Consider the following 20087-nt stretch of genomic DNA (forward strand, 5'->3'; position numbering starts at 1 on the left):
CCGCGGCCCTCACCCCTCCCCACAGTATGGCGCCCGGGCGCTCAGCTGCGTCCTCACCACCATCCTAAGCCAGACAGAGAGCAAGGTGCCGCTGCCCCAGGGCTACCCTGGAGGGGACGCTGCCTTCTTCCATGGTGAGCTGGTGGACCCTCCCCACCCACCCCAGGGGGACATGGGTGATGAGGGGGAGCCCCCGTGGGCTGGGGCGGGCAGGCGTGCGAGGCTCTCCCTCCCCATAGACATGAAGCAGGGGCTGCTGTCTGTCGGCATTGGCGGGCGCGAGTCCCGGTCCGGCTGCCTGGACGTGGAGAAGGGTGAGTCCCACGCCCCCGGCCCTGCACCTCCCGGGTGGGTGGACAGGGAGGGCTGGCCAGACGCAGCCTGAGGCCCCCTGTCACCAGCAGACTGCTCCATCAGCAAGTTCCTCAACCGCATCCTGGGGCTGGAGGTGCACAAGCAGAACACGCTCTTCCAGTACTTCTCCGACACCTTCGACCACCTCATCGCCGCCGACAAGAAGGAGGGCAAATACGACATGGGCATCCTGGGTGAGCCCTGCTGGGGATGCCCTGCCCCCCGGGCCCGGGCCCCCAGACCGGCCGCTGACCCCGCTCACCCTCCCCAGACCTGGCCCCTGGCATTGACGAGATCTACGAGGAGAGCCAGCAGGTGTTCCTGGCCCCCGGGCACCCGCAGGATGGGCAGGTGGTCTTCTACAAGGTGAGCGGCTGCACCCGCCTGCCCCGCCCCCTCCCCTCACCCCCACCCCCCTGACGCCCGTGTGCCCGCAGATCAGCGTGGACCGCGGTCTGAAGTGGGAGGAGGCCTATGCCCGGTCGCTGGAGCTGATGGGCACCCACGACGGCTTCTACCTCTCCTACAAGGTGGGCCCCCCAGCAAGCCCCCGGCGCACCCCCACGGGCAGGACCCTGGCTGGTGGGCCGGGAGGGGAGGGCGGCGGTCCGCGCGGGCCCGCACACCGTGGGGACCCCTGCCCATCACGTGCGGCGCAGCCCCAGCCTCACGCACGCCCCCACCCAGGTCCGCGGCAACAAGCCCAGCTGCCTGCTGGCCCAGCAGAACCGCGGCAAGCTCTTCACCGTGTACAAGCCCAACATCGGGCGGCAGAGCCAGCTGGAGACCTTAGACAGCCTGTGCCGGAGGTTCCACCGGGTAGGCCCCGACGGCCCCGCAGTGCGCCCCCACTGTGCCCCTGGCGCGCCCCTCTCCTGCAGCCCCCAGGCCGACCCTCCACCTCCCATGCTCCGCTGCCCTGGCTGCCAGGTGCAGGATGAGCGGGCCTGGGGCCTTCGGACCTCCTGTTCCCCGCCTGCACGCTGGGGAGCACGGACAGGCCGCGGTCCAGGGGCTCACCCGGCTGTGTCCGCAGGTGACAGCGGAGGACGCCAGAGAGCACTGGGAGAGCAGCTACACCTTCTCGCTGACTCACTGCAGCCACAGCACGTGGTGAGGGCCGAGCGCAGCTTGGGGGGAGTCGGGGGGTGGGGGGGTCGCCCATGCCCGTGCAGCAGCTGGTCTGAGCCGTGGTCCCCCCGCAGGAACCGGCACTGCCGCCTGGTGCAGGAGGGCAAGGACTGCGCGCAGGGCCTGAGGCTGCGACACCACTACATGCTGTGCGGGGCCCTGCTGCGCGTGTGGGGCCGCATCGCCGCCGTCATGGCCGACGTCACCAGCAGCAGCTACCTGCAGATCGTGCGCCTCAAGACCAAGGACAAGAAGAAGCAAGTTGGTGAGCGGTGGGCGCAGGCGGGGTGGGGGAGTGGGCGCCCCGCCCCGCCCCTCGGCCCCTGACCGCCGGCCCCGCCCCCATCCCCCAGGCATCAAGATCCCCGAGGCCTGCGTGCGCCGTGTCCTGCAGGAGCTGCAGCTCATGGACGCCGATGTGAAGCGCAAGCAGGCGCGCGCCCGGGGTCTCCCCGCGCTGCCACCCGCCCCGCGCCCGCTCGTGCTGCCCTGTGGCCCCGGCGAAGTCCTGGACCTCACGTACAGTCCGCCGGCCCAGGCCTTCCCGCCGCCCTCGCCCTTCGCCTTCCCGGCCCCGGCCCCCGGCCCCGGCGGCCTGCTGCTGGGTGCCCCCGACGCCCCAGCTGACCCCGCGGCGCTCCTGCACCAGGGTTGCGACATCAACTTCAAGGAGGTGCTGGAGGATATGCTGCGCTCCCTCAACGCCGCGCCGCCCCCTGAGCCCCCCGGTCCGCTGGGCGCCGGTGGGGGCGCAGCAGGCACACCGGAGGGAAGCGGGGGCCCCGAGCGGCAGAGCGTCATCCAATTCAGCCCCCCCTTCCCCAACTCCTAGGCCCCGGGGCATCCTTCCCGCACGAAACTTATTTATCTGTAATAGGCGCTTTGTCTACGCGAAGCGGATGGTGAGCAGGGCCAGCACCGCTGCGGACTACTGAGAGGAGCAGGCGGGGCCAGGGGCCCTTCGTCCGGCCTCCTGAGGCCTCCACTGCAGTGCCTTCCCACCGGTGCCTGGGCAGACCCTCGAGACGCTGCCGGCCCTGGGGGTGCCCTCCGCCCTGCCTGGTGGGCAGTGGCCATGTGCAGGCCCCACTCAGGACACTCGGGGGCCAGGCAGGGCCTGGGGGTGGGGGGCCTCCTCTGTGCCTCTGTCCTCTGCTGCCCTCCTCCAGGCCGGGGTTGGGGCTCCCACCCCACCCACCTTACCAGGCCCGGTCAGGCCTGGATCCCTGAAATCCACAAAACTGGGTGGCCCCAAGAGCTGGAAACTCAGGAAACCCCAGGTGCTCAGGGCCCCACCGCCTCTGGGGGGCTCCGTGGGGCAGATCTTCTATTAATATATGCAACCCCCTCCCTGCTCTCTGTGCCCTAAATTATTGCCCAGCCACCTCTCCCAGGGCCTGGAATCTCCTGCGGAGCTGGTGGGTGGCCCCCTGGTTTCTATGTGTATTTATAATGAATTCAAGTGTATATATGTAAAGAGATCTTTTTTAAATATATGTGCCTTTTCACTACTTTCCAGGTTGTCTGCTGCTCTGGCCTGCAGGGACGGTGGGGAGGGGGTGGGGGGAGGGGACATACGGTGGTCCGGGGAGGCTGCTGGCCCTCCCTCTGCTGCCTCATCCCACCCACAGCACCTGGCCTTCTGGATGACCGGGGCCAGGCTCCAGGAGACACCCGCCCCAAGAGGCTGTTTGTCCACTGCATGGTCCTGGCATCGGGATAGCAGGCCAGCTGCCTCTGAACTGGCCGTACCAGGCCCCAGGCGTCTTGGAGCAGACACTGCTGCCTCCTGCCCACCGAGACGTGAGCCGCCTGGGCCTGTTGCTCAGAACCCCGTGTTCAGGACTGCGGGCTCTGCCTTGGTTTCTTTCCAGGTCTTCCTCCGGGTGTTTGTTGGTTGAGGCAGGCGGGGCAGCCTGGGGACAGTAGAGCCCAAGAGCTGGGCCCAGCCGGGAAGGCAGGACTGGACGCCAGGCCCTTCCTGGAAGCTGTGGGGAGCATGCCCGGCCTCTGGCCCGGAAGTGGGAGGGGGCTGCCCCCAGCCAGGAGGCGGACTGGTGGGCGGGAGTCGGGAGGCCCTGGTAGAGCGGCTCAGCCACTCTACAGCTGTGCTCCGCCCCCCTCTCACCAGGATGGCGCTCTTGAGCTGCAGGCAGGCAGGCTGTGCCCACCAGCCCTCCTTGGGGGGCTCCCTCTGCCAGGTGAAGCTTGTGGGCAGGCCTGGTGCAGACTCCGTGTCCTCACTGCAAGGCGGGATTGGTGCCCAGCTGGGCCCGATGCCCAGCTCAGGTGCAGTGGCCTCCAGTAGGCAGGCCCACAAGGCCCAGGTCGCCTGGCCCTTCCACCTGGGTACACGAGGAGACCGAGGCCCCCCGGGGGCCTAGCGCAGCGGGCCAGTCAGGAGGCGGCATCTTCGCCAGGATCAGTTCTGCCCTGGCTGGGCTGAGGAGATTAGCCGCTGGGGCAGCAGGGCGGGTGCAGCCCTCTGAACCCCCAGGGAATTCCACCTCCCACATTCCACCCCCCCAGCCTGGGGAGCTGACTACACCTGCACCTGAGCCCAGAGGGGCCTGGGACAAGACACCCCCCACCCACCAAGTAAGCAAAAGCAACAAGCAAGTGAATTTGTACTGTGTGTTTTATTCCCACAGGGCAGCAGGGGGTGGGGTTGCCGAGCCGTGAGCCAGGCCGAGGGACCTTCCTCCGGCAGGGGTGCACGCCGGGTTCTCGGGTCTGCCCCACCAGGGGCTGGTTTTCAGGCAGACCATCATGGACGCCGGGTGGAAGGCTCCGAGGGGCACAGGCGGCAGGCTTGGGTCGGGGGAGCACACTTGTGGAGCTAGAGGTAGCACGGCAGGTCCTTCTCTATCACCTGCAGGGGAAAGGGGGTCAGGGGCGCCTCTTCCCAGGGCCCTCCCGGGCAGGCTCCCCAACAGACACCTACCAGGGGCTCTTCCATGGGACCGTACCGCTTCACCACACAGCCGTTCTTGTCAATGAGGAACTGCAGGGGAGGCCGTGTCAGGACCCGAGGCCACCATGGGGCTGGGGCGAGCCAGCAGTCCCCCATACACCACCCCATTTAGGTCAGGGTCAAGGACCCTCGAAGCAGCCCAGCTGTGGCTGGGTCTGTCCCCGTCCCCCAGGCCCCCAGCATGGCTTACCTTGGTGAAGTTCCATTTGATGGCACTAGAAGAGAAGCGTGAGATCGTGAGGAATCCCATGGCAGCTGCAGACCCCCCATTGCCCCTGGGGAGCCATCCTGACACCCCCGGCTCCCCGCCCCGGCCCCCAACTCACTTTCCCAGCATGCCCCTCCCCTTGGGCTGGACTTTCATCCACTTCCACAGTGGGTGGGCATCATCCCCATTCACACATATCTTGCTGAACATGTCGAATTTGACGTTATAGCTGGCAGCGAACTCTTTGATCTCGGCGTTACTCCCTGGCTCCTGTGCAGACAGGGGTGCTGGGGTGAGTGGGGAGGAGCCCGTACCCCTTTGGCTTCCGCTTCCACAGAGGGACCCTCTCCCCACGCCCGCACACAGGGACATCCAGGGCCAGCCATGACGCACCTGCTTCCCGAACTGGTTGCAAGGGAAGGCCAGGATCCGTAAACCACGCTCAGCGAATCGGGCGTGCAGGTCGACCAGCTGAGTGTAGTTTACCTCTGTCTTGCCTCATTGCGAGGCCACATTGGTGACGATGCACACGTAGTCCCTGGAGGCAGGATGAGGCGGTCAGGTCATGGCCGCGACCTTCCCCCTGCTCCCTCCACCAAGTGGGCAAGTACCCACCGGTACTTGTCCAGGTTAACCATGTGCCCGTCGATGTCCTTAGCTGAGAATTCGTGCATGGAGCGAGCACAGCGCCAGTCGTCGCGGGACGCGCACTGCAAGGCAAGGGCATGCCGAGTGGCTGGCGGACCTCGGGGCCTGGAGCCCGCGGCCGCCCGGCCCGCTCGCCCAGCCCGGGGTACCGAGAGAGGAAAACCGGAGCCCTGGGGCAAGTAAAAGGGGAGGCTCCTCCTCCTCAAAGGCGCACGCTCCCCTGCACAGCAGGGCACATTTGACCGTAGACACTGAGACCCAGTAAGTGTTCGGAACCCCGCCGGCTACCCCAGCGGGTGGGGACGCCGCCCGCGGGTGTGGGTGCCCCCCGCGCGCACCGGATCTTGGGACTCGCTGCCGCAGCCGCTTTCCCCGGCCGCGGGCCCCGCCTGCCCAGGGCTCTTGGAAGTCGGTGGAAGCCGGGGGCGCGCCCTCCTGCGACAGCACGCTCGAGCCCTCCGCCTCCGGGGGGCTCGGCGCCGCCGCCCCCGGGGGACTCGGCGCCGCCGCCTGCGACGACCCGGGGAGCCGGCGGCTGCGCGGCCCATGCCGGCCCGTCTCCGGCCGCACCTGTGCCCACCGAGCGCCGCGCCCAGGGGACAAAGGGCCGGTAGCCAAGGGCGTTGGGCCGCTCCTCTGTGACGCCACCGCGCGGGGCTCCGGGGCGCGCAGGGCGGGGGAGGGGCAGTGACGCCCCGTGGCGCGTGATCCCGGATTTCCACCCCGTCGGACACCCCCGCTCTCCGGGCCGCAGGCGGGGCGCCAGTGGCCTACGACGCCTCCCCCAGCTGCCCCGACGCTGCAGCTTCTGTGCGTCAGGGGCGCCCACCCGGGGGTCCCGACCGCCCAGCCCTGTCCCTGGCTACCCCGGACGCGGCCCCCGCCCCCCACCGAGACTCGGGCCGTGATCCCGGCCCGCGCGCTACCCACGGCCCCGACGGCCGCGGACGGGGCGCCGAGCGCTGTCCGCGCGCCCGAGGCCGGCGCCCCGCGTCCAAAGTCGCCGCGGCCCCGCGCGCCGGAAGGCAGGCCGCGCGCCCACCCAACGTCCCGCCCAACGGCCAGTGGCGCCGCACTCACCATGGTGCTGGCCAGGCCGGGCACGGCCAGGGCCCCGCAGAGAAGCGTTGGCTTCAGCAGACGACTCAGGCGGTTGAAACTCATCGCGGCGGCAGCGGGGGCTCCCCGGGAGGCAGCGCTCCTCCCCTCGCCGAGCCGACCAATGGACGCGCGCCGGCGCGCCTCGCCTCCACGCCCTAGGCCACGCCTACCAGCGCCCTCATTGGTTGGATGCGTCGGCTCTGCAGGCGCGTGCCTGCGCCAGCCAATAGGGGGCCGGAGTGGGGGGCGCTGGCTGGAGGGGTTGGCTGGGCGGGGCCGTGGCCCGACGGCGGTTTTCATCGCTGTGACTGCGCATGCTCGTCAGCGGGCTAGGGGGGCAGCGTCGACGTCAGCGGTACGGTGAAGGCTTGCGAACAGTGATCTGCACTGAGGGATGCCCGACAACTTGAGATACTACTGGAAACCCGTGGCGGGGGGGGGCTGGCTCGAACTCTCAGAAAACTCGCCCCAGCTCATTGAAAACTGGTTTTTTGTGGTTTTTTTTTTTTGCGGTACGCGGGTCTCTCACTGTTGTGGCTTCTCCCGTTGCAGAGCACAGGCTCCGGACGCGCAGGCTCAGCGGCCATGGCTCACGGGCCCAGCCGCTCCGCGGCATGTGGCATCTTCCCGGACCGGGGCACGAACCCGTGTCCCCTGCATCGGCACGCGGACTCTCAACCACTGCGCCACCAGAGAAGCCCGTGGTTTTTGTTTTTAATGTAAATAAAACCACGCTGGGTGTCGGAGACCCCCCACTCGGGCTGCGGTGTCGCTGCGAGGGCCTGGGGGTCACCTGCGGCGACAGCCCCGGACGGCGGTGTCCCTGCTGCAGGGTGCGCCGTCAGCACAGAGCCGAGTGTCGCCGCCCTTGGACACCGCCGCCTTAGCTGCTTATATAAGTGACACGTGAGCCCTGGGGAGGGCCGTTAGCAGTCTACCCTGTGGTCCCGCCCCCCTTTCTCCTGGAGGACGCGCAAGTGTGTGCTTAGCAAGGAAAGCGCAAGCCCAGAGGGATCTGTTGTCATTTGCAACGTGACACAGCGTGTGGTTCGGGATGGGGCTCCCGCTGGCTTGGCTCCAATCTCATTTCCCCTCGAGGCTCAGGCGTTTGGCCACTGCCCAGAGAGCAGACCCACCCCATTCTCGGGACCTGAGTCACGGAATTCCACGCCGGCCTAGCTGCCCCCACCCCCAGCCGTGGCTGGACGTTGACCTGCGGCCAGGAGGGTGTTGTGCTGCCCGTGAAGTTCTCTCTCCTTGGACCCTCCCGGTGAACGTTTCTGCAGAGGCTCTGGGGGCAGGACTTTCGGGGCTGGGGTCCTTTGGGGGAGAAAACGAGCCCTCCTCCCTCTGCCCCAACCCAGGGCTTAGATGGCCGAGTTTGGTGGCAAAGGGGACAGGATCCCTGGGGCCAGGTTGCTACATTCCTTCCTTGCCCAATAGCCTTCACATGCTTCTCCCTCTCAGCCTGGTCACGAGCGGCCAGCGAGTTCTGAAGTCGTTTCTTGTCTGGGAGCTCCCATTATCTCAACTGGGTGCCTCACTTCTCAGGAAACCCCCCCTCACTTCTGCCCCCTGGCAGCACTGGGTGTCAGGCCACCCTGGTGAGTTTGAGTTGCCCTTGGGAAGCCTCAGCTGTTCCCAGTTTCCCTTCAGCTGGTATCTATAACTTTGTCGTGAAGATGGCCACCGGCTGGCTATTTACTTGAAGGTTTCTAGAAAAACAGCTCAGGGCGACCTTCCCTCCCCTTGGAGCCCACCGAGCGGGAGAGATGGAGCAAGGCCTCATCCCATTCCTGACTTCAGGCCAGTTACAATAAGAGCAGAACTGGGCAGGATGAGCTGCCCACTGTGGTCCCACTGGCTCTGAGATTTGTGCCTGGGTTTCACTGCTTTTCCACACTTTCCCCACTTTACAGAGGAGCAGTGGAATCCTGGGGAAGTCTCAAGGCCCCAGCAAGGCTCCCCTGTGGTGGCCAAAGTGCCTGTGTCCCCCAGTGGGGACGCTGAGTTGCCTACCAGCCAGAGGCCTTTCCGGAACCAGGGCCTGATTTCTTCTTAGAAAAAAAATGTTTTTAATTGAGTTAAAATCCACATAACATAAATTCACCATTGTAACCAAAGTGTTCAATTAAATCATTTTTAGTATATTCACAATGTTATGGAACCATCACCACTATCTAATTCTAGAACATTCTCATCACCCCAGAAAGAAACCCTGTCTGCATTTGTAGTCACCCCCCCAGCCCCTGGCCCCCACCATCTACTTCCTGTCTCTATGAATTTGACTTCTCTAGGGACCTCATATGAGTGAAATCAGACAGTACTTCACTTTCTGTGACTGGCTTATATCATTCAGCACCCCAAAAAGTAACCCCCTGTCCCCATTACCAGTCTCCTCCAGCCCCCTCCCCCAGGCCCTGACAACCATGAATCCACTCTTGGTGTATTTGCCTGTTCTAGACGTTTCACATCATGTACTATGTGGCCTCTTGTGTCTCGTGTCTCTCACTGAACATCACATCTTCAGGGTTCATCCACATTGTAGTGTGAGACAGTGCTTCTCTCCTTTTCATGCGGAGTAATGTCCTATTATATAAATGGACCACATTGTGTTTATCCATTTGTCCATTGATGGATTGTTCCACCTTTTGGCTTTGTAACGCTGTACAAGTTTTTGTGTGGGCATATGTTTTCATTTCTGCTGGGTATGCACCTCAGAGTGGAACTGCCGGGTCACATGGTAACTGTGTAACTATCTGAGGAGCTGCCAGACTTTCCCACAGCCACTGGTCCATCTCACATCCCTACCCAGGAGTGTGAGGGTGGTGGCCTGATTTCTTTTTTGTTTAAACATTTATTTTATTGAAGTATAGTTGATTTACAATGTTGTGTTAATTTCTGCTGTACAGAAAAGTGATTCAGTTATACATATATAACTTTTTAAAAATTTTATTAATTTAATTTATTTATTTATGGCTGCGTTGGGTCCTGGTTGGTGCGCGCGGGTTTTCTCTAGTTGTGGCGAGCAGGGGCTACTCTTCGTGGCGGTGTGTCGGCTTCTCATTGCGGTGGCTTCTCTTGTTGCGGAGCATAGGCTCTAGGCACGGGCTTCAGTAGTTGTGGCACGCAGGCTCAGTAGTTGTGGTGCACGGGCTTAGTTGCTCCGTGGCATGTGGGATCTTCCCAGACCAGGGCTCGAACCTGTGTCCCCTGCACTGACGGGATTCTTAACCACTGCGCCACCAGGGAAGCCCAGTGGCCTGATTTCTGAACCTTGGGCTCTGCCAGTTGGGCTGCATGGTGGCGAGGTTCCAAGGAGAAAGTTGCCACTCCATGTGCTGTTGCTGAGGCCACACAGTCTCAGGCAGGATTCTGAGTCATGGGCCTTGGGGTTGGGCCCGCCTGCTACTGTGAGCCCTTTCTCCTCTCTCTTCCCTGCCCCCAGAAACAGCAAGGTTACCTAATGTGCCCTGTCACTCGCACCTGGGCCCTCCCCCCTTACCGTCTAGGCCACCCTCTGGATCCTCCAGCAGTTCTGCCCCCTCCCCCACCCAGATTTGCCCATCACCTAGACAGACACCCTTTGTCCTGTCTTAAAACCACTCTGGACCCTCTCCCTGTCCCCCCTGCTACATCCATATTTCCAATACCTTTCCTCCCATAAATGCCTCCCCCAGCCGGGCCCCCTCCTTGGATCTGCCCTCTGCGGTCACAAACAGGGTCCCCTTGGCCAATCCCCTGCTCAATTCTCAGACCTGCTTTGATGGCTGCTCCATCCCTCCTCCCAACAGCTGCTTCACTGGGCTCCTGGACACCTGGCTTCCACCCACCCTCTATTTTTTTTTAATGTTTATTTACTTATTTATATTTGGTTGCATTGGGTCTTCGTTGTTGTGCCTGGGCTTTCTCTAGTTGCGGCGAGCGGGGGCTACTCTTGTTGCAGTGCGCGGGCTTCTCATCGTGGTGGCTTCTCTTGCTGCGGAGCATGGGGTCTAGGCTCACGGGCTTCAGTAGTTGTGGCTCACAGGCTCTAGAGCTCAGGCTCAGTAGCTGGGGCACACGGGCTTAGTTGCTTGAACCCGTGTCCCTGTGTTGGCAGGTGGATTCTTAACCACTGTGCTGCCAGGGAAGTCCCTCTATTCTATTTGAGAAGCACTTAAGTATTGCCAGCGCTGCAATCATCAGCCAAGTACCTATGCAGTGGGCACTGTTCTTGTCCCTGTTCTACAAGTTGAGGGGGGACATCGAGGCACAGAGAGGTTAAGTAATGTGCCCGGGTCACACAGTCAGGACTGGAGTCCAGGTGGCCACACCCCTCTACCTTCTGCTCTTTCCTCCCCTCCTCCCGGCCTCTGAACAAGGTAAGCAAACCTCGTGCCTGGCCTCCGATCTGCTCAGTGATCTCATCCAGGCTCCCAGCTCCTGTCTCCACTGTACACCCACAACACCCACGTCTGTCTCCACTCCAAGCTCATCCCGAGTTCCAGACTTGTATCCCACTGCCCCCTGGATGTCTCCCCTTAGGGTCCCCGGGAGCCCCAAGCTCACCAAGTCCAAGACCCCCTCCCGAGCCGCCCCACACCTTCCCACCCCAGTCTCTCTCCCTCCTCTGCCTGCCTCTGCGTCTCTCATCTCCACGTCCCGTCCACCTGCAGATCCTGTGGGCACTGCCCTCCGGACACCCTGGACCTGCCCGCTGCTCACCCTTCCCTTGGAGCCATACTTATCTCTGGCTAGGACGGTCTTCCCCAGCCCCCTCCCTGGTCTCCCTGCTTCTGCCCCGCGGAGATGCTGAAAATGGCTGCAAACCTGAACTTTTCAACCCAACCAGCAAGGCCTCCCAGGATCTGCCCCTCCTGACCTCTGACCTCTTCTCCCACCCCTCCCCCACCACTGGCCTCCTTGCTGCCAACACAACCAGACATGGTCCAGCCTCAGGGCCTTTGCACACACTGCACCCCTGCCTGATACACTTTCCTCCAGACATCCCCACGGCTCCTACCCTCTCACCCTTTGGGTTTTTGCTGGAAACTTCCTTGACCACATTTTTTTTTCTTTTTTTTTTTCTGGCCGAGCAGCTTGTGGGATCTTAGTTTCCCCCACCAGGGATTAAACCTGGGTCCTCGGCACTGAAAGCACGGAGTCCTAACTACTGGACCACCAGGGAATTCCCTTCCCTGACCACATTTGGGACTGCAAACCTCCCATCTCCCTCAGCCTGGTCTATTTCTTCTTCCACAGCATTGTCACCTTCTAACATACTTTATCATTTACTTATTATGTTCACTGCTTCTGTCCTGTCTCTCCCTGGCATGTAAGGGTGCTTGGCCTGTTTCATTCACTGTCCCTGTGGTTGCTCATTAAACATTGAATGAATGCATTACTGAATGAGAAGTTACCGATGCAGGGGCACTGGACTCGGCAGGGGTGGGCAAACCTCCTGTACGAACTCGGGGGCAGGGGCAGATGCGGACTGTAAAAACATGCACAGTCTTGGGGGCTGTGGGGTATCCAGGCAGGGGCTAGGCTGGGGCTCACGGGAAGGGAGAGGGGGAAGACAGAGGTGGGAGCATTTCATAAGCACCAGGAATTATTCCAAGCTCCTCCTAAGTACGACCATCTCCTTAGATCCCCAGCTAACCCTCTAAAATGGGGACACTTTATTTCCATTGTACAGAGGGGAAACTGAGGCTCGGGGGCATTAAGTTGTATGTAGCCCTGAGCCAACTGAGAAAACCCCCTACAGTTGGATGCACAAACACTCATGGAGCGCCTCTTAGGCCACCCGAGGGTCCCCGGGAGCTGAGCAGACCCCTGACCTCGTCAAGGCCTCAGTTTCCCAGCCCACACCTCGCCTTTGTTCTCTGGATTCTAAACGGCCTTCCCAGGCGGGCATTGAGCGGAAACTACAACTCCCGAGGGGCCTTGCGGTCAAAGCCTCGCGAGAACTTCCGAGGCGCGGGTGGTGGTGCTGGTCGCACGTTTCTCGCGCAGCCAACTGCCGCTTTAGTAAGGCTCGGGCTGCCTTTGGCGTTGCCGCTCCCGTAGGTCGCTTCATTCAGGCATTCGCCGGCGACAGCCCTGCAAGGGGAGGGCGACGTGAGGGGGCCTGACCGGAACTCGGCGCAGGCGCAGTGGGCGCGGGTCCTGCCGGGCGCAGGCGCAGTGAGTGCAAGCGGCGGCAGCCATGGACGATGAGGAGGAGACGTACCGGCTGTGGAAAATCCGCAAGACCATCATGCAGGTGAGCAGCGCGCTTGGTGAACGCGGTGAGAGCGAGCCTCGCTCCCCCAGGCGAGCCGGGCACGCAGCAGCCGGAGCGCGGACGGCGGGTGCGAGGCCCGGAGGTAGAAATGAGCCTCCCCACCCGCGGCCGCGCGGCTGGAGCGGAGGGGTCGGGCTCAGGCTGGGCCCCCGGTGCGGGGGTTTGCGGGGGACCGAGTCGCGAGTCCAAGAGCCCCCCGGGAGGGAGTCAGGGTCTCGCTCGAGCTGGAGAGAGGGAGGACGGCAGACGCTAGGCCGGCCCCTGTTTGTGTCCATGGAAGGTTCTGGTGTTACCTACCGGGGTTCTCGAATTCCTTAATCAGTAGAAATTGATAGCAGGCCAGACGAGAAATTCAAGTCAGGCTTTATTGGAGTTTGTGCTGCAGCATGAAGTAGCGAAAACAAGCAACAGGTGCCCTTGCTCCAAGGAGGGCGAGCTGGTCCCTTAAATGGGGTGAGGGTGGGGACGGGTCCAGGAGTCAGGCCGGAGGGGTGGCTTGGAGGGGTCTGCCCACCCCCTTGGTGGTGCTGTGTGCAGGGATCATGCCCAATACCCTGCTTTTGCTCCCGGCTCCTCAGAAGTGGCAGTTGGGTTCTTGGCCTTTTTTTTTTTTTTTTTGCGGTACGCGGGCCTCTCGCTGCTGTGGCTTCTCCCGTTGCGGAACACAGGCTCCAGACGCGCAGGTTCAGCGGCCATGGCTCACGGGCCTAGCCACTCTGCGGCATGTGGAATCTTCCCGGACCGGGGCACGAACCCGTGTCCCCTGCATCGGCAGGCGGACTCTCAACCACTGCGCCACCAGGGAAGCCCTTTTGTTTTGTTTTTTTGTTTTGTGTTTTGTTTTCCTCTTCTTGATCTTTTTGGATCTTGGTCCTTTTTTGCCCCAACTGCGCATGTGCTTAGTTATTTCTAGTCCCTTACATATAGTTTCTGGGTGTTTTGTTGCTGGAGGAGACATTTGCCCAGGTGCAAGGGCTTCAGCAAAAGGTCCCAGGTCCCAGACTGTCTTATCGGCACCACCTCAAGTGCATAACGCAGAATCCCGGGGTCGTGGGGTGGAAGGAACCCTGGTGGGTTTGTCTTACCGCTGCCTGGTGGCTACTTAGATGTCCCAGCCACCAACTTTGAATTACTCGGGCCGGGTCCGAGTCATACCAGCGTTCTCTGTGTGCCTCATTCTTTAAGCTACGCCGTGGGAGGGGACCAGTGTGATGCCACGGAGGCTTGCGGTCTTGATCAAGAGCACCCACCCTCCCGGGACTCCTGCTGGGCTAAGGCCGGGTGGTGGCCCCCAGCCTCTCTGCCCTTTGCAGAGCTGCCCAAAGACAGGACTGGAGCAACTGTGCTTCTGGCTGACAGTGTCGGGGGCCCCTGGGAGAGGAGACCCAGGGCTCTGGAGGGAGACTCGGCTGAGGAAAGGGGATGCGGGCAGGGCTGGGCTGGGTAGCGATTCCAACCTTCCTTTCTCTGTCTGGGTCCTCATCTTGTGCACGCACTCAAAGAGCCCCAGTTTCTGAGGCAGGGCCTAGAACTGCTGACCCTCAGGCCTTTTCCTGGTTTTCCAACCAGCGTCTGCCCTGCCAGCCCAGCAGCACCCTTCCAGCCAGCTGTGCCTGTCTGCCCCAGACCCTGGGGCCTGGCTCTGCATTCAGCAGCCCTCCTCACGTCCCAGCTCTGTCCCGGTCTCCTCCTCAGTGGCCTCGCCTACCCAGAGCTCTTGCTGCCGTCCCCGCTCCGCCCTGGGGTCACCTGGTCCTTTCTCTTTGCAGCTGTGCCACGATCGTGGCTACCTGGTGACCCAGGACGAGCTGGACCAGACGCTGGAGGAGTTCAAGGCCCAGTTTGGGGACAAGCCCAGTGAAGGGAGGCCTCGGCGCACAGACCTCACGGTGCTGGTGGCCCACAACGACGACCCCACTGACCAGATGTTCGTCTTCTTCCCAGGTGAGGGGCAGCTCAGGGCCAGCTCTTAGCAGCCACCTGCCTTGTGACCCAGAGTCTGCCTGTTCTCATCCTTCTGCCCCCTCACCCTCCTTGCTGTGGGGACTCCTTTTCCAGCTTCCTCTTCTCGGTCACCTTCCCTATTCTCTCTTCCTCAACGCTTTTCTCTGACCAAGGTTATCACAGGCCTCCCAGCTGGGCCCCTGGGTCCTCCCTGCCCTCACCCGTCAGCCCAGCTTCTGCTCCCAGCGCTTGCCCTTCCTGCGCTGCTGCAGGACTCCTGCCCTGTCTCGTCCCTGTCGGTTCCCCCCTCGCCTGCCTGGTCAGTGTCCATCCGTCGTCCCTGGTGACTGAGCTCAAGTGCCTCCTCTTTGGGAACCCACTCTGAGCCCCGGGTTGAGTGAAGACAGCCCCCCCAGCACCAGGGGTGTTCCAGGACCCCTGTGTTCCTCTGTCTTTGCAAGTCCTACACTGAGGCAGCCTGGCTCTAAAGCCCCAAAGGTTAGGGGGCCTTGTTGGGTCATGAGCACCTTGGGGGCCCACCCCAGTGCCTTGAGTCAAAGGGGTGGGCAGAAAATGCTTGTTCAACAGACCCAGGTGGCACTTTTTTAAAAATTTTATTTTATTGAAGTACAGTTGATTTACAACGTTGTGTTAATTTCTGCCGTACAGCAAAGTGACTCAGTTATAAATATATATACATCCATATATATATGTTCTTTTTCATATTCTTTTTTACTATGGTTTAATCCCAGGATACTGAATATTGTTCCCTGTGCTGTATAGTAGGACCTTGTTTATCCATCTTGTATATAATAGTTTGTATCTGCTAACCCCAAACTCCCAATCCATCCCTCCCCCACCCCCCTCCCCCGTGGCATCCACACATCCGGTCTCTATGTCTGGGAGTCTCTTTCTGTTTTGTAAATAAGCTCATTTGTATCATCTTTTTAGATTCCACGTATAAGTGATATATGATATTTGTCTTTCTGACTTACTTGGCATAGTTTGGTAATCTCTGGGTCCATCCATGTTGCTGCAAATGGCATTATTTCATTCTTTTTTATGGCTGAGTAGTATTCCGTTGTATCTATGTACCATATCTTCTTTATCCATTCATCTGGACATTTAGGTTGTTTGCATGTCTCGGCAATGGTGAATGGTGCTGCTATGAACACTGGGGTGCATGTATCTTTTTGAATTATAGTTTTGTCTGGATATATGCCCAGGAGTGGGCTTGCTGGGTCATATGGCAACACTGTTTTTAGTTGGTTTTGTTTGTTTGTTTTTAAGATTTGTTTGTTTATCTATTTATTTATGGCCACGTCGGGTCTTAGTTGCAGCATGTGGGATCTTCATTGAGGCACGCGGGATCTTCCCTTGCAGTGCACAGGCTCTTCAGTGCGGCGCGCGGGCTTCTCTCTAGTTGTGGCATGCGGGTTTTCTCTTCTCTAGTTGTAACATGCAGGCTCCAGGGTGCGTGGGCTCTGTAGTTGTGGCGTGCAGGCTACAGAGCGCATGGGCTCTGGTTTGCGGCACGCAGGCTCTCTAGCTAAGGTGAGCCCTCTATTGTGGCGCACGGGCTTAGTTGCCCCGCGGCATGTGGGATCAAACCCATGTCCTCTGCATTGGAAGGTAGATTCTTAACCACTGGACCACCAGGGAAGTCCCCTCATGTTTTGCATTTAAATCTTTGAGCCATTTTGAGTTTATTTTTGTATATGATGTGAGGGAATGTCTAACTTCATAGATTTACATGTGGCTGTGCAGCTTTCCCATCACCGCTTGCTGAAGAAACTGTCTTTTCCTCAGTGTACATTCTTGCCTCCTTTGTCGAAGATTAATTGACCATAGCTGTGTGGGTTTATTTCTGGGTTCTCTATTCTGTTCCATTGATCTGTGTCTGTTTATGTGTCAATATCATGCTGTTTTGAAAACTAGCTTTGTAGTATTATTGTAAGTCTGGGTGAGTTATGCCTCCTGCTTTTTTCTTTTTCCTGAGGATTGCTGTGGCAATTCTGGGTCTTCTCTGGTTCCGTGTAAATTTTAAGAGTATGTGTTCTAGTTCTGTGAAAAATGTCATGGGTAATTTGTGCTGGGTCTTAGCTGCGGATCCATGAATTGCTTTTTTTTGTTGAGATATATTCTCTCTATACCCACTTTCATAAGAATTTTTATCATGCACGGATGCTGAATTTTAACAAATGCTTTTTCTGCATCTGTTGAGACAGTCGTGTGGTTTTTGTCTTTCCTTTCGTTGATGTGGTGTATCACATTTGCATATGTTGAACCATCCTTGTGACCCTGGGATGAATCTAGGTGGCACTTTTAAGAAGAGTGTCCCCTGTGTGTGAAACGTACTTATTGTAGACTTTGGTGCCTAAGCACGTGCCTCCCGTGGTGCCATCTTGGGGGTGGGGCCACCTCACTTCCTGGTCTTTACTGACAGTGGGGGTGTCCTGCTCTCTCAGATGGGCCGTGGCACAGGGTTGAGGTCCCTGCCTGTGTTAGTTTGCACGGCTGCTGTAACAAAACCCCACAGACCGGGGGCATAAACAGACAGTGCTTCTCTCCCAGTGCTGGGGGCCTCTCGCTGGTGTGTAGACCTCCGTCTTCTCCCTGTGTCCTCACATGCTTGTCCCTTTCTGTGTGTCTGTGTCCTGATCTCTTAAGGACCCCAGCCTCACGACCTTGTGTTACCGTAATTACTTTTTTAAAGACCCCATTTCCAAACACAGTCTCATTCTGAGGTTCCTGGGGGTCAGGACTCCAACAGAGGGACTTCGGGGACAGGGCACTGCCGGTCGGTGGAGTGGGGTGTGAGGAGAACAGCGAGAGGCAGCGGACGTGCTGCACCCAGACTCCGGGGCTGCCCAGCCTCTGACCTGCTGGGCTCCTTGGGTCCAGCCGTTCTCTCGTGACAGGCCCCAGGCCCTGCATGCTGCCGAGACCGTGAGGACCCCTGGTGCTGGCAGCGAGGAGCTGGGTGGGCTGTCTCCGTGTTGGGACCGTGCTCCCCGGGTCGTCTCGCCTCCACTCACCTCTGAACACCCCAGCCCTCGTCTCGTGGGCCCCCGGACTAAACAAACTGCTTAGTCGGGGACTTCCCGAACCACAGAACCGCTGAGGCACTGCACAGACCCAGACTCCCAGACCCCACTTCCAGAAAGAGGTCCCTTAGGTCCGGGGCCCAGGGCACCTTTCAACTCCCACATGACATGCAGGCAGCCAGCGCCCCGTTCTGGGACCAGCAGCCCGGTTCTCACTCTGCAAACAGGAGGCCGAGGAGCAGCACTGCAGTGCAGGGGTGGGATAGAACCCAGGCGCCGGGCGGGGGGGTGTGGCCAGCGTCCACCAGACTGTGCTTGGTCTGCAGAGGAGCCCAAGGTGGGCATCAAGACCATCAAGGTGTACTGCCAGCGGATGCAGGAGGAGAACATCACGCGGGCCCTCATTGTGGTACAGCAGGGCATGACGCCCTCCGCCAAGCAGGTGGGTGCCCGCTGCCTCTGGTCCCCGGCTGTGGGTTGGACTGGCCTGAGTGGAGGCTGGTGGTTGGGATGGGCAGCTGGCGAGCACTTTTGTCCCCGTGCGAACAAGGGGACACAGGCTGTGGGGTCCAGGGAGGGGCTGCCGCACCAGCTCCCGGCAACCCTGGGAGCATTTTGACAGATGGGCCCTCACCCTTCTTGCGATGAGACCGAGGCCTCGGCCATGTGCTGAATGCCTGGGAGGGGTGGGGTGGGCTTCTCCCCAAGTGGAAACCCTACCCACTGAGGTGGGTTTTCCTGATGTGTGACATGGGACCTGCGCAGCTTCCCGGGTGCCAGCTGCCTACGAGGAAGGGCGAGGTGGGTGGGCCCGGGGCCAGCGCAGGGGGCGGGTGGCCGCCTTGGCTGTGCCTGAGGGTCGGCGTCTCTTCCAGTCCCTGGTCGACATGGCCCCCAAGTACATCCTGGAGCAGTTTCTGCAGCAGGAGCTGCTCATCAACATCACGGAGCATGAGGTAGGGGTGGGGGGTGAGACTGGAGACTCGCCTCCTGCACCCCCAGGCCCCTCACCTGTTCGGGGTTGGCGGACATCCAGGTCTTGGGGAGGCGAGTCCGGGAGCCCCTTCATGGTGGAAAGAAGGTGGGGCGGGGTCTCAGTGTGTGGCCCCTGGGCCAGGAGCAGCTGGGGCCTTGCTAGGAGGGCAGGTTCCCAGGCCCACCCAGCCTGCAGAGTCAGGAGCTTTGGGGTGGGTGGAATCTGCATGTCCCCAGGACCCTCGGGGCTCCGGGATTGTGCCCTGTGGCCCATCTGCACGGCTAGGGGTGTAGGCTCCAGGACCCCTGTCCCACTGTGGAGTCAGGACTTGCGCAGACGCCTGGGGCCCACGCTGCACCCCTCTGGAGGGCCTGTGGGGTCTGTTGCAGCCCTGTGGAGACCAGGTTCTCTTCTCGCAGCTGGTCCCTGAGCACGTTGTCATGACCAAGGAGGAGGTGACGGAGTTGCTGGCCCGGTAGTATCCTTTCTGGCCCCCAGCTGGGCCCGGCTCCTCTCCCCTACAGCTCTCCCCACAACACCCCCAGTCAGTCCAGTGAGGCCTTTTCCCTGACCTGCTTCTCAGTAAACTCCGAGAGAATCAGCTGCCCAGGATCCAGGCGGGAGACCCCGTGGCACGTTACTTTGGGATAAAGCGAGGGCAGGTGAGAAGCCCCTCCCAGGGAGGAGCTGGGCCCACCTCCAGCCCCCTTCAGAGCCCAGGCTTCTGAGCAGGGCAGGAGGGACCCCGGGTCCCGGGAGCCAGCCCACCTGCTTTCCTGCCTCTGCAGGTGGTGAAGATCATCCGGCCCAGCGAGACCGCAGGCAGGTACATCACCTACCGGCTGGTACAGTAGCGGCCCGACAGACATGAAGCGAGAGGGTGCCGAGGGCTGGGTGTGGGCGGCCGTCCCAGCCCTGTGAGTGAGCCCCGCCTGTTACGTGCTCTGGAGGGAGCTCACATCCAGCCTGCGCGCCCAGCTCATGCGACAGGTCACACTGCTGGCCGCCCCCTATCTCTCGGCAAGTCCCCAAGGGGATGGAAAGATGGGCTGTGATGACCCCCCAGGTCGGGAGCGTGGTGGCCAACTGCCTGGGGGAGTCTGCTCCTCCTGGGAACCTTGCCTCTGCTCCCCTGGGCCGCAGGGTGGCCCGCCTTGGGCTTGCCTTTCCTGGCCTGAGGGTCCCCGTGGCTTCTCCTGGGCTCCTGGATGCTGAGCCCCACCCTGGATCCCACCTGACGGTGCCTTGGGAGGGGACAGGATACCGCAGGGTGGCCCCGAGCTCCTCCCGGGCTTCCGTCGCCGTGTCCCCCCAACAGTGACCCTGATGCTGCTTGTCTGGGTGCTCCGAGGGCAGCGGGGAGTGAGACAGATTGCTACGGAATGCTGGGTCTCTTAAAGAATTAAAAATATCTTGAGTAAATAAGTTCACTTGTC

General features: G+C 60.9%; 3 protein-coding genes across 10 annotated transcripts in view; 2 read left to right on the forward strand and 1 right to left on the reverse strand.

Moving 5' to 3' along the window:
* SBNO2 (strawberry notch homolog 2) overlaps positions 1–2602 on the forward strand; it is a 43357-nt gene extending 40755 nt beyond the window's left edge. For 5 of the 7 annotated variants that reach the window (XM_081233350.1, XM_081233352.1, XM_081233351.1 and 2 more), the window contains 9 exons: positions 26–134; positions 240–314; positions 402–548; positions 626–720; positions 792–884; positions 1042–1173; positions 1391–1467; positions 1560–1750; positions 1839–2602. In XM_081233350.1, the coding sequence (XP_081089476.1) occupies positions 26–134; positions 240–314; positions 402–548; positions 626–720; positions 792–884; positions 1042–1173; positions 1391–1467; positions 1560–1750; positions 1839–2317 (1398 nt within the window). In that variant the 3' untranslated portion in view covers positions 2318–2602. The remainder of the gene's footprint in view (positions 1–25; positions 135–239; positions 315–401; positions 549–625; positions 721–791; positions 885–1041; positions 1174–1390; positions 1468–1559; positions 1751–1838) is intronic. The other 2 variants (XM_081233354.1, XM_081233356.1) reach the window with 1 other exon arrangement.
* Positions 2603–4105: 1503 nt separating this feature from the next.
* GPX4 (glutathione peroxidase 4) lies at positions 4106–6551 on the reverse strand. Its single transcript, XM_081232025.1, has 7 exons — positions 6396–6551; positions 5283–5377; positions 5061–5205; positions 4786–4937; positions 4650–4674; positions 4430–4489; positions 4106–4357 (listed from the first exon to the last, which is right to left on the reverse strand). The coding sequence occupies exons 1-7, from the start codon at positions 6477–6479 to the stop codon at positions 4325–4327; spliced, it is 594 nt and encodes a 197-aa protein (XP_081088151.1). The 5' UTR covers positions 6480–6551; the 3' UTR covers positions 4106–4324.
* A 5971-nt stretch (positions 6552–12522) lies between these two features.
* Positions 12523–20087, forward strand: POLR2E (RNA polymerase II, I and III subunit E). 2 transcript variants are annotated; one of them, XM_081231489.1, is made up of 7 exons: positions 12523–12663; positions 14454–14628; positions 18002–18117; positions 18551–18631; positions 19041–19129; positions 19235–19313; positions 19440–20087. In XM_081231489.1, the coding sequence occupies exons 1-7, from the start codon at positions 12607–12609 to the stop codon at positions 19503–19505; spliced, it is 663 nt and encodes a 220-aa protein (XP_081087615.1). In that variant the 5' UTR covers positions 12523–12606; the 3' UTR covers positions 19506–20087. The 2 variants fall into 2 exon arrangements, with proteins under 2 accessions (XP_081087615.1, XP_081087616.1); XM_081231490.1 differs by having other exon boundaries at positions 19071–19129; positions 19440–20085.

The sequence above is a fragment of the Mesoplodon bidens genome (genome assembly GCF_964165515.1).
Source record: "Mesoplodon bidens genome assembly, chromosome: 4".
In the NCBI taxonomy this organism is placed as follows: domain Eukaryota; kingdom Metazoa; phylum Chordata; class Mammalia; order Artiodactyla; family Ziphiidae; genus Mesoplodon; species Mesoplodon bidens.

Bases quoted from the DNA above. Each gene is read 5' to 3' on its own strand.
- POLR2E (XM_081231489.1), top strand. From the start codon at position 12,607: ATGGACGATGAGGAGGAGACGTACCGGCTGTGGAAAATCCGCAAGACC. The intron at 19,130-19,234 runs GTATCCTTTCTG...CCTGCTTCTCAG, and splicing joins ACGGAGTTGCTGGCCCGGTA to TAAACTCCGAGAGAATCAGC. The intron at 19,314-19,439 runs GTGAGAAGCCCC...CTGCCTCTGCAG, and splicing joins TTGGGATAAAGCGAGGGCAG to GTGGTGAAGATCATCCGGCC.